Source organism: Setaria italica, chromosome IV (assembly GCF_000263155.2).
Source record: "Setaria italica strain Yugu1 chromosome IV, Setaria_italica_v2.0, whole genome shotgun sequence".
NCBI lineage: Eukaryota > Viridiplantae > Streptophyta > Magnoliopsida > Poales > Poaceae > Setaria > Setaria italica.
Window position 1 is genome coordinate 34,035,512 of NC_028453.1, and position 14,561 is coordinate 34,050,072.

The following is a 14,561-nucleotide window of genomic DNA, read 5'->3' on the forward strand; positions in this document are numbered from 1 at the left end:
GGGTGCTAGCGACGACTGGCGAGCGGGCGCAGGCGACGGCCATCGAACTAACCGAGGATACCAGCGGATGCGGGTGGACGCTGACGAGCGGGCGGCCTGGCGGCCGGCGGGCGCGAGCTCCACCGCGGCCGGCCGGTGGAGGAAGAAAATACCTGTTAGTATGACAGGTGGGTCCCACGAACGGTGTTAACAGGAGAAGAAAACGGTGCTTGTCCCGTCTATAGCGATCTCTCCAACCAAACAAAAAATAGGATCATCCCATCCCATTCAACCAAACAAGAAATGGGATCATCCCATCCCGAAAAACTGGAACGGGACCGTCCCGTTCTACATTGTCTCCCAACCAAACGCACCCTAAGTGTGCGTTGTTAATAGCTGTTCGGATCCATAAATCAACCCTTCTGTTGACCTGCAAGTGTCAAGCACTGTATGACTGTAAATATAGCTAGAATCTGACAAACCTTCATGAACAACGAGTGGGTTTGTTGCTGCAGGTGGAATGGCACCTTTAACCAAGTGGTTTTGGTCACTGCAAATCCTTGTAATTGCCATTGTATTGAAGCAGCACTAAAGAGTTGATAGCCTGTCTACATTTATTGTAAACATGGTTTCCTTTGCGTATCTACTTTTGGTGAAGTGAAATGCGAATTGTTGGTTGGCCAGTTGAAAAATTGCGGGCAATTGGAACTGTCATCGACCCATTGAATTGAAGCAGCTCTAAGGAGTTGGTAACCTTTTGCGTCCATATTTCGGTTAACCGAAACGCTAACTACTGGCCGCCAGCTGAAAAGTAGATGTTCCGTTATTTAGAAAACACTAGCTTTCCTTAACACAACGGTTGAGATGGCCGAGTTGGTCTAAGGCGCCAGATTAAGGTTCTGGTCCGAAAGGGCGTGGGTTCAAATCCCACTCTCAACAGTTGATTCTTTTTTTCCTCCCTTTTTCAACGGGTGGTAATTTAGGCTTAATTTCTTCAACAGTGCTGACCCACACAGAAAGATTAATCTGTTTTGATCAAATTTTCGCAGTACTTGTTCTGAAATCCCCAAGAGCATGCACGGGTGCACTCAATTTTTTTAAACATACCCATAGCATACACGTATAGTAAGCTGACGAAATTAACACGTGCGCGCGCAAAGTCGTTACAAGGAAAGGGGCACAGAAGCATTTTTTTTTTGTCTCCCCATTCCCCCTGTATGCAACGGAAAAAAAAAATGTGGATGAAGAGGCAAACTAAAATAGCTGGCCATGCTTGAAGACGGGTTTAATTTCTTAGCAATTTTTGCGGCGCGACCTCGTCGTCACCCGCGCCCGCGTCGTCATACGCCGCCGGGCTTCTTGCTCATCTCGTGGAGGCCGGAGCCCACGGAGCCGCCACCGCCGCCGATGCCGCGGTGGAGCCTGCACCGGAACGAGCCCGCGTGCACGGTCGGCGAGCAGAGGCACGCGCGGGGGCTCCCCGTCCCCGGCAGGGTGTTCTGCTGCTGCTTCGCGGCGGCCGCCGTCCGCGGCGTGGTGATGACGCTCACGGCGGGCGCCTCGTGCCAGGAGGCGCCGCCGCCGCCGTGCTGCTGGTGCCCGCCCGGCGACGGCGCGCCGACGTGGAGCAGGGACTTCTTCTTGTCCGGCACCGGGATCTTCTCGATCGACGCCGGCCTGTGCAGCTGCAGGTGATGATCCCCCATGGCCGATCCAACACGCGAGCGGCGACGATCTTGATCGACCGATTCCTTTGGAAACAAATCCGATCAAAAAGCCAAGAACAAGTGCAAACTAAAATACAACAAACAGTTTACATCGAAGCAAATTGAAGGCAAAAGAAAATAAGAGAAAGAAGAGGCACGTAAAATTTACCCGCATATGTCGAAATCAATCAAGCAATTATGTATGGAGTTAACCTACTAGGTCTACTAAATTATCTCTACGAGATATAGGTTGTTGTAGTAGTAACGAAATGGAGATCGAGGGGGATTAAAGAGAGTGATTTATCAATGCATAAGACTATTTAAAGGTTAAAACGACTATTTTTATCGTGCACAATTCTTGTGGATCAGATATCCATGCATGTGCATGACCAGGGCCAGCTGCTGAAGATGAACTGGAGCCACTATTTTGGGGTCAGTTTATATTTGGGCTCTGCAAAGCAGCTAACATGTTCAGACCGAAAAATTAGTGTGTTGTGGAAAATGTGTGACTTGGATTTATTTTCAACTTGCTGAATTCATAATTTGGCCGAGAACGAAAGGGTGCGGTGTGGTAAAGCCAATTTTGAAGTTCGCAAATCGCAACCTTCCATGCGCTATTTGGAGAAGAATAACAGAGAACACAAGAATGAGAGAACAAAAGTGGTCATGGATCACATAGAAATTAGAAACAAATGATAATGTCTTCAAGGTTGTTTGGCTGTACCATAGCCAAAAAAATGGGAACACATTGAATTCTTGGATCGGAATAGGATGAATAATAACCTACAATTTCTTCTTCATTCTGCACCAGCGGCTAGTAGTACACATATAGATGTATCCTAACAGGAAAACCTTTGAAATATGCAAAAAAAAAGAAGAAATTTGTCTTTATGGACAACTATATTGACATGATGAATCCAAAAAAACACGAATAAACTCCACAGTTGTTTTCAACATGGAGTAAATGCTGACGCAAAATTATGCATTAACGTTAGCAATCACATGCCTGTTACTACACTGCACAGTGTGTTTGTGTGTTCTTCAGTAAGTGACATACCCCACAGTTTGTTCTCAAAAAGGAACACATCCTATAACACTTGTGTAAGTGTTGAGAACTCGCAAGAACTATATGGGAGAGTTCAAACCAAGTAACTAACTACATTTTATGCATTATTTTGAAAAAAAACTGCAATTTAAACATAAATGCCTTTTTCATGTCCATGAGGCACTTTCAAGAAAAATAGGCCCTTCCTATTTCAAATACTTTCTTGGAACTATGTGTTTTATGACAAATTTATATGAAAATTCCCAAGTATTACTTTTGGACTGAAAAATACTATAAAAATTCATGAAATAACTTTTTAACTTCTTGAATTAAATACTAGATCCATTTTTGAAAAAAAATATGCTAGAAGCTTTGTTGATTAATTACTGAAGCAAGAGCAAGAACCAAAGAGGCTATGGCTTATGAGTCACAAAAGTGGATTGGTTTTGGTACATTCTTACATTAGTGAAATATTTTTCTAAGAAACTATGGCAGCCCTTCAAACCGTAACTGAGCTGAAAAATGTCATGTGTCAAATTTCTTTATGAAGTCCATGACAACATATTCATTCAAAACTCATGCATTTTTCTCCAAAACCCATATTTCCTGTGAACTGGAACATAGGGAAGGAATCGGGGAAATTGAACAGAAAGAAAGGGAAAAGTATACTCCAAATGATCTTTACATGCTTCCTGCTTTTCCTGTTTTATATGAGACATCCATAATGAAAATTAGCTTCATTTAACTATACCATGCGTGTAGTATATGTCTGCTGGGCTTACAACTCTGCACCACTTTCTATGAAGCGTTCCTGAAACAATCTATTTACATCGAAGCACTTACAGCACCCATCTATGTAAGAATCTACAGGTAATGGAAGAACACTGAAGCAGGTGACACTGTGAACAGGAAGAGATCACAAGGATCCCTCAACTCTGTTGGGTTCTTCATACATATTTGGTTGATGGAATGTTCAATCTACTTATGGTGTGTACAGATGTTAGCTTGCACCTGAAAGTTGTTGTCCAAAGGAACAAATCAATACTATTCATGCAAAAGATTAAAGGAACATAATTATTTCAGAGATCAATAAAATAAGGTTGATTTATTCTAACACTAGTGCAGAGTTTAAACCAAGTTCATTTTCATTTAGTTTCTATCCGGCAAGTCATTGTTACCAATAATAATTGAGTTGCAAGGCAATGTAATCATATGATTATGTTTGCGTCATACATCAATGCTTTCCTGCGTCTTAGTTAAAATTTAGGATACTCCCTGAACTTGCTTTGATGTGAATTTTGCAATATTTTTTATCTGATATTATTGATAGCATTTAAGCTGTACTGGGACTAGTTGCTGCATTAAGAAGGCTACCGTTTCTGGATGTAAGCTCCTTCTCTACTTCAGCAAAGAGTTCCTTCAATCTATTTGAGGAATTGGAAATGATATTCTTCGTGACCTTCTTCTGTTGCTTGGTGCTCTTTAACCATGCAATCCCCAACAAAACCTGCACGCTGCAGGTGTTTGGTTTCGACGGTACATCCGTCATAAGGTACTTCAGCTGGAGCTGCATAGTCGCCATGATTTCAGGTGCCAGTTCAGTAAGAAAACATTGGGAGGAAACTAATACTGATAGCTAAGGTATTTTTCAATTTGAAGAGTCAGAAACTCTAAAGAAATCATATTTTAAGTGAAAGAAAGAAAAGCTCCTAAAGAAACTATAATATATGTTGCATGGAGAAGCAGAATCTTACATTGAAGTAGTCTCCAAGTAGTACACCTTGGAGGGTCATCACCTCTTCAACGGCCCAGCCAACTCGGTTCACCAGGGTATACTTCTGCTGAGTGGTGGTTGCTTCACCACCGTAGCGAGACAGATTTTTGTCGAATTTGTAGCTTGTTTGCCGCTGTCGTATATTGCAGCCCACAAGTTCCCATTCTGTTGCAGAGTAGTCTATACAACCGGCCTTTTGCATCACTTTGTGTTCCAGGGGACCTCCTGAAAACATCTCCATCAAGGACTCAACCTGCAAATGCAGATGTTTACAGGAAAGCTCCAGATTGTGTGTTTTTAAGCACCATTTGTAGGTAAAAGTTACACTCACGTCAACAGAAAGAACTGACGACAATATTTCAGACATTTTGACATCTGCATTGGTGAACAAGGATCCGCCTTCTTCAGGCTGGAGTTCTTTCGGTTCATCTTTTTCAATCACCTCCCCCTTCTGTTCTGGACCAAGTGCTCGCATTTTCCATATCGCCGTAATTATTCTGTGAGGTTTAGGCTTATTGATGTGATTTATTCACTAGAGAAGTAGCAGACTAGTTTGATAAGTGTGCTATGGAAAACAGTAATTCAGATTATGAGCCTACGCTAGTGGAGAAACAGTAATTCAGATTAAAAGCCTATATGATTAGTACAAAGAATATTTAGAATACGAGGTAGTTAGGTTTCAACATTCAACAGTAATCCATGAACATAAACTTGTCATTTTTAAAATACTCCCTCCGTATCGTTTTATATTTTGCTTCCGACAGGTTTGTGAAAATTAAGGAAGAAATGAGTTTACCCTTTTGCCGATGGGTGCTGCATGGGAGCAGGCAGCAGAGGCTAAGCGGAGCAGGGGACGGTAGCAGGCTAGCAGCGGAGGCTCATGGGAGCAGGTGGTGGAGCCAGGGGTAAAAATGGGAGGGCATGTATGACGTGAACTACAACATCAAATATTTTGAGTTGTTTTCTGTTGAACTGCCAGCGACAATTCAAAGGATACAGAGGGAGTATATCTTTAGGCAAGATTGAATAGTAGAAGAATTTAGAAAGAGAACAAATGGAAGCTACCTGTAAGCATCATTGAACGAAACAAAGGATTGGAAATGGAACTTGAGTCTTCCATGATGATCTGTTCCCTTGGCACCATGTTTTGCTTCTAAACCTCTATCCTTTCGGAGGATCATCATCAATGACGGACTACCAATTGACAGTGTAGCAGGGATAACCTGGATGTCATCAACGTCTTCCCACAAAAAGAAAAACTTGGTTTTGTGTCCAAATATGTTTGAATAAAATCCAATTATTCTTGGAGAGAAAAAGAGGCGCCCCTGAAAAAATATCATTTTATTTTTTAAAAAAAATATTGGCCTCAACAAATGGGAAATAGCAATTGGAAAAAAAATCCAATGAAGCATCAACCAGTTCAAAACTATAGCACTTATTCGCAATAGTACAGTCTATCTCAAGATTCAATAAAACACTCTACACATAAGAAACCACTTGGGAGTTGGGAAACTTGGAGGTTCCTTACTTCCATTCAGATAAAATACAAATAACAAGAAAACCATAACAACCTGAAGTGGCATCTTCCGTTTTAGATGGCAGGTGAAATCGTCGATAAGGAACTCTTCTGGAGGGAGGGCAAATAGCTTCCGGAATGCTGCGTTTGTTTGGGCTGACCGCAAATTTATCTGCATAATATGTGCTACGTCACTGTAATAACTGAATAGACCAATGACCATCTCACACAAAAACTGCTCAATTCCTTACCTTCTTACCAACTTCTTTCCCCATTTTCGCTAGGTAATTCATGACAACTTCAGTCCCCCTCGAATTGTTCAAAAATATTCTCAAATGCAATTTAGGGCTACTTGCTTGATCACACTTTCCATCGAGAGGAAGCCATATGTCAGTTAAATCTGATAAATTGTTTTTCAGAAAGTTCACTTCTGTGTGACCAATGATACACAGTCCACTTGAATCATAAATAGCGATATCCATCCTTGATGGAGGATCATCCATAGCGTCAAATTCGAATACCTCTAGAAAGGTAAATATTAAATGAGTCAGTAGGCGGAAAAATATCGGTTCAGGTACGGCTGCTGTTCTAGACAAATTGAATTCCAACTATCCACCATCCAGAACAGAACAAAGAAATACAAGGGAAGGGGAAAGTAACTAACCATTCCATTTTGGATCTGATGTTTGAAATTTAATTGAGCTTGTTTTCCTCTTTGTATTGCATGTAAAAACAACATAGAGATCAAATAGGTCAGATGAACCAGCAGCTGTTATACCAGTGCCTTCAATAAGCGCAACAGTAAGCAACCAGCCATCGCCATGAGCTTTGACCCCATGATCACTACCTAATACAGGAAACAGAGTCAATATGTTAGCCCAAGTGAAACTACAGAAAAGCTCGAAACAAATATGTAGAACAGAAGTGGCTATGTGGGGACCGTAAGCTTAACATCCTTTTCAGAACAGTGTATTCGCTCTTTTCACAACAACGCGCCGTCTCAATACAAATAGCTAATCAACTTATTCATAAAGATTCTTGTGTACAAGGACTTCATAGTAGGGAATGATACTGAATTGAGATGGTTACCTCTTTGTTTCCATGCACTTAAGAAGCGCCGTATTACTCTGACAATGTTCTGTCCCTGAAGAATCAAAACTGCACAAACTACAACCTCCCCAATTGAATCTGGAAGGTCAAGACCAAAATACTCAAGCCCATGCATCACATCGGGCTTGGATAAATGAAGGTGAGCTATAACATATAGTGCTATGACAACAGAGAATATGAATGTAAAGTTCCCGAGAAAGCGGACAATCAACCTCCAGCCTGTTTCCTTTTGTGCATGTAATGAAGCCAAAATCTTTTCTTTGTTTGAATTAGGATCATCAAGCTCAACTACCTTAAGCTTCTGGGACAGTACTTCAGAAAACTGCGCATAACCTTCGGTCATGCCTTGTTTTGCACCACTCTCAATCATTCCTTTTATCATTGTGCTCTGAACAAAATTTACCCTCCAGCTTACAGTCAGATGTGATGTTTGCTCTTCAGAAGATAGCTGGGGGCCTGGTGTAATACAGTACAGTATCTCTATCTTGAAACAATTTCCGCAGGGAACATCAGGAGTGCTAACAACAGAGAACACTGCGAAAGAATTTCTGGCTGCCTTTAAGTACTTCTGCTCTTCTGTGGCTTTACATGCTTTCACCAACTTGCTTGCAGCTTTTGTGTAAGATAATGTTCTTTGCACGCAACTCTCATTACTCTCAAGTTTCCATGGCTCGATATGAAACCCACTTGTTCCTTGAAGCTCTGCTACTGCTGGCCAGAAATCTGAATTTGGCGAAAACAAGAGGGAATTCAAGTTGGTTGGTGCAGTGACATAAGATTCGTCAACCAGTACACCACCAGGCAAGTTTGCTGGCATTTCACTGCCTTCATCTTTTGACTCCATGATCTTCAGTAGCTCATCAAGGCTTGACTCGGATGCTGTGCCCTTCTCAGGGTTTTCATGATCTTCTGATGAGCTCACCTTTGGCTCTTGGAACTGATCGACTGAGTCAGTTTCTGATGTAGTCGAATGCACAGGAGCATCGACAGGTTTCCCAAAGAAATAGCGGGACAAGACCTCCACCACTGATGATGGGTTTGCAGTTGCATCATTATCCGCAGCTGGTCCAGGTTCAGGGGCTGCTTGTTCCGTGCTGCTCCGGGCTGGTAGCTCCGGTATGCTGTCTGGCAATCGTTCGAAACTGCTATGAGATGCTCGGTCGATGCTGGAAACGGCTGATAGGTCAATGTAGCTACTTGTTGTTGATAGTGTTGCAGCTTTGTGCTCACTGGGACTTTCTGAGCTGGATGCTAAGTCATCTGAAGCAGGATGAGGAACACACTGCGATTCGTCAGATACGTGGGTTCTTGTGGACAATGATATGTGTAGGCAAACCTCTCCTGCAATGGAACAGAAAAACATGATCACAGACTGATACTAAATCGAGACGGTGAAAGTTCTATAAAAGCATAATCCAATGTCAAGAATGTGTAAAAGCATTTCTACATAAAACATTTACAGATTGCTACGATTGTTTCTTGTGTACTACATTCCTGGAATTTTTCATGCATCATGCCCATGATTATTGCTCATACAAATATATTCAGTTACCATTCTGCAAGAAAATTCAATGACATCCGAAAAACTATTCATAAAATCGCATTCTCCTTTTCTTTTGTAACAAACATCAAGTTGTGTTGCATGTGCGGTGAAAAATGAATGGAGGAGCAAAAGAAGCAGGTTGGAGAAACCGCGCAACTGCGATGATACCGCGGTTTTTCTTCTTGGACTTCTTGCTCTTGGGCTGGAGCTGGTACCACTGGGTGCCGAGGGAGAGGTCGTCGGTCTCCATGACCTGCGAGAGCGGGACCCGGACGAGGCCCAGCATGTCGTTGCTGAAGTACTTGTCCTCGTTGAGCACGGAGACGACGAGCTCCTCGGCGACGTCGCCGACGAGGAAGCTGAACTCCTCGTCCCAGGCGGGGGCGAGGCTGCGCTTGACGACGGCCGTCTTGGCGCGGCGCTTGCCCAGCTTGAGCTTGACGAAGGGGTCGCTGGAGCCGTTGAGGTGCACGGCGGGGAGGCCCCGCGCCTCCACCACGCGCACCAGCAGCTTCATCGGCGTCACCCGCCGCGCGCTCTCCGCCGCCGCCGCCTCCGACAACGTCGACGCGCTCCTCGCCGGCTTCGTCATGGCAAGATCACGGCGGCGGCGGCGGCGACCATCAAAGCGGACTCCGCCTTTTGTTTGTCAATGTGATTTGCGAAGATTTCTTCTTTCACGAGAAAATCCGATGGAATCGAGGCGAGAAAACGAGATTTCCTTGGAGGCGGAACGGATCAAGGAACGCGATTTTTTTTTTCCGGCCGGTGGTTTTCTGGCTGGCTTGGGAAATTGGTGGTGGGAGCGGGAGAGGAGGGAGTTTCCCCGCGGCCGGGCGCTCGACAGTTTTGTTCTGGGCCGTTGCTATGGCGCCAAGATTCGTGCGCGTGAGGATGTATGGCTCGCTGGCCGTCGGATGGGCGTGATGGGATGGAGCGCTGGGAGCAGTGGGCTCCGTGCCGCATGGGCTGCTTCAGGTTCAGCTTCCCAAATATAGACATGGACATTCTTTCAGAAAAAAAAAATATAGACATAGACGAGGAACCAGGTTCCAATCAAACGCCTTACGCCACTGGCAAGTGGGTCCCACGTGTCATGACTCGGTCACGTTTAACCAAGAGCATCTAAAGGAGCCAAATCTGAGTACCAAACATGGCAGAGAAGCAAGCGATGCACGTGTAAGATGAGCTACTGTCTGGTTCATTCTCATCAACGTGATCAGTTTCAGAGTGAATTCCAAGTTTACATTACGCCGACCTGCTTGCAGCCACATCCATCCTGGAATCTATCTGACGAAACTAGTGACTTGTTTGCTCCGATAGCGTCAGGATGAGAGCTCTTCCGCCCGAGGTTAGGAGAAAATGATGGCCTAACAGTAACAGGACTTGCACTACGATCAGACGATCTCCGGATCAGGTCATCGCTCTTCACTCCTTTCCGAAGTCGGCGCTGTAGTGCGCGCTGGACTCGAGCTTCTTGGCGTCGTTCAGTTTCCGCACCGCCTGAAACCATCACAACAGGAGAGGGAGGCACAGTGAGCATCAAGCAAGTCCATCGTGGTAAGGTAGAGAGAGAGAGAGAACATGGGTTTGTAAGCGCACCTTCATGAAGTCCTCGTGAATGACGTAGTCGCGCTCTGCCCGGATGGCGGCCATGCCGGCTTCCGTGCAGACGTTGCGCAGGTCAGCTCCGTTGAAACCCTGGAACGGACCGCGGGGGTTAGGATCCGGGAGATGGTGGCAAGCATGTCGAGGTGTTGCGAAAGATAAGGCTCAGTAAGATTAACTCACCTCGGCCAGTTTCACGACAGCTTCGTAGTCGATTTCACCGTGCTTGGCGATTCCGGCAGCGTGGATCTTGAGGACCTCCATCCTCCCCTGCTCGTTCGGCAGCGGGATCTCGATCTTCCTGTCCAGCCGCCCAGGCCGAAGGAGTGCAGGATCCAAGACGTCAGGCCTGTTCGTTGCCATGATCACTTTCACCTACATTAAGCAAGAGCATTCTTGTCACACAGTGCGAGAAGTCATTGCGCACATACAGCATAATATTAACAATCAGGGACAGCCAGTATCATATCAAACTTGCCAAGGGGGTCATTATAAAATTCATGATAAAGTCTCTTGAACTAACTCTGCAGCTGAGTTTAATATGTTATCAATTGCCCAACAAAAGCTCGCTATCTAGGCAACAAAGACGACATACCAAGAGTTCTGTGCAGGCATGCAGCTATGTTCATTGCAAAATATCACAAAATGTGAACTGTCAACCATGAAAATGTAGTGTGGAACCCTATATACTTGGAACAAGACTAACTGAAATTCAGCTCTCCAATAAATGAATCTAACAAAAAATTATGTGACAACGGACTGGTACAAAGAGATGAATACACATCAGCACAAAACAATAACTGACGATTGACATAAAAAATTAAAATATGATTTCTTCAGAAAAATAAATACCTTCCCAAGCTCATCAAATCCATCTAGCTGATTTAGAAGCTCCATCAATGTCCTTTGAATCTCACGATCAGCACTTGTGCCCTCGCTAAATCTTCGGCCACCAATGGCATCGATTTCATCCATGAAAATGATGCATGGCTAGGTACACGATTAAACCAAAGAAACGCTTTAGAGGTAATGGTATCTAGACTGATTATGTACTTGATTTGGAAAAGATATACAATCCACAGGTGTGCACATTTCTTTCTTTTAAGTGCGAAAGGGCGTTTCCCGGTTTATTCTTCGCTAATGTACATTTTAGAGCTAGAGACGTTTTGTAAACTGTAGTTTATTTCTTCAAAGTCAACCTTTGAATGACCAATCTATCTCATAGTTCACAGTTAATCCATAGTCATGGAATTAAAGGAAAGAAAGCTATGCTATTGACATCTTTCCCAAAATAAGTGAAATAATCAGGATGGCTAGGTATACAGATAAACAAAACTAAACAAAGATTACCTGATGCTCCTGTGCATAGTTGAACATTTCACGAATTAAGCGTGCACTTTCACCAATATACTTGTCAATGATAGCACTTGAAACAACCTGTTTAAAAGGTGCACATCAGTGAAAAATTATATGCGTGATACGTTAGTACCAAAAAAGAAGTTCCGGACCTTCAAAAAGTTAGCATCAATGTTGCTAGCAATGGCTCTAGCTAGGAGTGTCTTCCCAGTTCCAGGTGGACCATATAGTAGCACGCCCTTGAATGAGGAAAGTAAAATTTAGTATAACCCAATATTATGAAAATGCACCAATATCAATTTGAGCTAACCGCATGATATTGTATTTCAAATCATATTTATTTCTTGAATTTACCTTTGGCGGCTTAATCCCTACACGGAGAAACAATTCCGGATTCATAAGCGGTAACTCAATGGATTCTCTGAGTTCCCTTATTTGATCCGACAAGCCACCTACAGCTGAGTAACTAACATTGCCAGGATCTTCATGTAGCATGTTGTAAACCACAGGGTCAACCTGAGAAGCAGGAATAAGAAAGATATTGCATCAAGGATTAATAATGTCCAAATCATAACCACCAGAAATACAGGTCGACAGGGTTGTGTTTGAGATGCAGGTTTCCAAAAATGCGAGTCAAAGGGGTAGTGTTATTTGGAAAACTTAATTCAAAACATGTTACATGACCAAATTAATCCTAGCCGATGAGCTTATAATATGCCACACGGTAACTTAGCAAAGAAAGAGGGGGGAAAGAAAGGCAAAATGGGCTGCTATGACGATGGTCCATCCAGGCAACCCAGTGCCACCCCTCCACAAATCCATCACCCCCAGCCAACAAACTAGGCAGTAGCAAATTTGATTGCCAATGGACGAAGAAGCAAACAATATAAATATATACCTCACGTGGCAAAGTGCGCATGATGGTAAGTGTTGTCATGTCAAGAACAACTCTTGTACCAGCAATCAACTTTTCTTTGTCAACTTTACTTCGGCAGGCAACAACATACCGCGGTCCGCTGCTAGCCTTCACAATAACTACAAGAAAGACATGCTTCAGTTGCTTTGATAAAACTCAATACATTATTAATCAGTTGAGAAGCAAGAAAAAAGTCTATAGCATGAGTGAAAAAAAAAGTAATGTTGTGAGCTTGTAGGAAAAGGAATGTGGAATGAAATATAGTTGAAGGTCAGGTACATGATCCAGAGTGTTTCATTATTCCTGCAAAAATATTCTGCTGGAACATCAATAAACATAAGGATCTTTTTCCACTTACATCGTTCCTTGTCCAAAGGTCGAAGCACCTCACCAATAATTTGGCCCACGCTTTGCAATGCTTTGAGATCCTCTTCAGTTTTTTCCAAGTTTTTCTTTGAATTTTTTTGGTTCTCCCTCCCTGCATCGAGAAACACAATTTCATCACAAAAATCAAGATAACAAAAGTACAATTTTATGCTATCTGTAAAAAAATGTATTTTGTCACATCTTCCAATTATAAGCATAACAAAAACATGTCACATTGAACTATCATATTACATGAAAAAACATAAAGGTGTAAGAGTAAAACCACAAGAAACACCGGGGGGGGGGGGGGGGGGGGGCAAGCGCAACTTAATCACTTCAACAGCACCACACTTCAAGGTGCAAAGAATAAACTAGAAGAAGGCTGGCATAAATCTTTGCACACAATAAAACATAGTACCATTTTGATACACACTTCATGGGCCCATAAGTCATAAGCATCCTCCAAAACTAGTTTAGTAGCCAAATTGTACAATTGAGCTTCTCTCAGATAAAGCACGATTGAACCAAATAACCAATCTGAGCTGCTTGGCGTAAAACAACAGAGCTAGGACTGTAGCGTGAAATGGAGAGTGACTACCTAGAATCTTAATCACTGCAACTAACTACTCTTGCTTTCAGATTGCAAACTCACTTACCAGAGCATTTCACACCAAATTAACCTCCAATTGACTACAAACATATCTTCAGCGGATCAGGGAATTGCAGCGAAACACAAAATGCAGACTCAGCCCATACTGTTCTGGGCAGTAACATCACCTGCTAACCGAAAAGAGCAAACCTACCTAGAAATCACCAAGCACTTGCATCCAAATTCCCCCAAATTGTGGAAACCACCAAACTTCACCCAAACGTCGTACTAGTGCCTCTACCCACATACTTGGCAAGCAATTTAGCCCCCCATAACCGCAAGCCACAACCTTTCCGAAGCAAAGTCCTAAATCAGGCAACACTACACCGCCCCTGAACGCCAATCGAGCCGGCCAAAACCCTACCCCGCCGCCCTAGCACCTCAGAAACCAGATCGCGATCGCCACTAGCGAGCAGCGGAACCCAGCCCTGCAGACCTACCGGGACGTACACGCACGGGGAGACGGGCGGAGGAGGAGGAGGAGGCGGCGGCGTGTTACCTGTTTTGGCCCGCGCCTCGAGCTCCCGGCAGCTGAGGAGCTTCTTGCGGTACTCGGCGACCGCGGCGCGGCGGCGCGCCTCCTCCCCGCCCTCAGACATCCTCCTCCCACTCCCTCCGACGATCTACCCTCGTCGGCTGTGGCGGCGCGGGGCTTTGCTTCTCTCGCAAGAAGAAGAAGAAGAGCGGAGGCGATGGCGAACCCGGGTCGCGCGGAGCAGGCGAGTCGGGCCGAGAGCAATGGGGTTTGGCCGTTTGGGTTTTGGTCCGCGCAAAAGAGTACTTCAGAGTATATTTTTTCAAGTGAACATGGTTTTATTTTCGAATTCGAATCCGATTTTTGGTTGATTGCTTGCTGAATCGGAAAGAAATTGCTTTCCCCCCCAAATGGTGTACAAATCGGCCTACATCTGAATTTGATAGCCCAACGAAACAAATAATCGGCCCGGTGTTTTGAGGGCTCCTGGAAGCCTTAATTGGGCCATGCAGGCCTCA

General features: G+C 44.0%; 3 protein-coding genes and 1 non-coding gene across 4 annotated transcripts in view; 2 read left to right on the forward strand and 2 right to left on the reverse strand.

Moving 5' to 3' along the window:
- The window catches only part of LOC101753251, a 9,176-nt gene extending 8,553 nt beyond the window's left edge, over positions 1-623 (forward strand). The window contains exon 16 of the transcript XR_002677291.1: positions 360-623. The gene's annotated coding sequence lies outside the window, so the exon portion shown is untranslated. The remainder of the gene's footprint in view (positions 1-359) is intronic.
- A 214-nt stretch (positions 624-837) lies between these two features.
- TRNAL-AAG lies at positions 838-918 on the forward strand. Its single transcript has one exon. It is a non-coding gene; the product is annotated as a tRNA-Leu (tRNA).
- Positions 919-3,496: 2,578 nt separating this feature from the next.
- On the reverse strand, positions 3,497-9,381 carry LOC101757707 (C2 and GRAM domain-containing protein At1g03370). Its single transcript, XM_004967137.2, has 10 exons — positions 8,842-9,381; positions 7,110-8,471; positions 6,685-6,867; positions 6,272-6,543; positions 6,076-6,192; positions 5,570-5,829; positions 4,836-5,001; positions 4,485-4,757; positions 4,105-4,297; positions 3,497-3,741 (listed from the first exon to the last, which is right to left on the reverse strand). Exons 1-10 carry the CDS (start codon positions 9,263-9,265, stop codon positions 3,731-3,733), a joined length of 3,261 nt encoding a protein of 1,086 aa, XP_004967194.2. The 5' UTR covers positions 9,266-9,381; the 3' UTR covers positions 3,497-3,730.
- A 342-nt stretch (positions 9,382-9,723) lies between these two features.
- Positions 9,724-14,329, reverse strand: LOC101753930 (26S proteasome regulatory subunit S10B homolog B). Its single transcript, XM_004965864.3, has 10 exons — positions 14,068-14,329; positions 12,912-13,031; positions 12,536-12,672; positions 11,992-12,153; positions 11,790-11,876; positions 11,632-11,718; positions 11,134-11,271; positions 10,465-10,656; positions 10,276-10,374; positions 9,724-10,176 (listed from the first exon to the last, which is right to left on the reverse strand). Exons 1-10 carry the CDS (start codon positions 14,165-14,167, stop codon positions 10,102-10,104), a joined length of 1,197 nt encoding a protein of 398 aa, XP_004965921.1. The 5' UTR covers positions 14,168-14,329; the 3' UTR covers positions 9,724-10,101.
- Between the last annotated feature and the right edge of the window lie 232 nt (positions 14,330-14,561).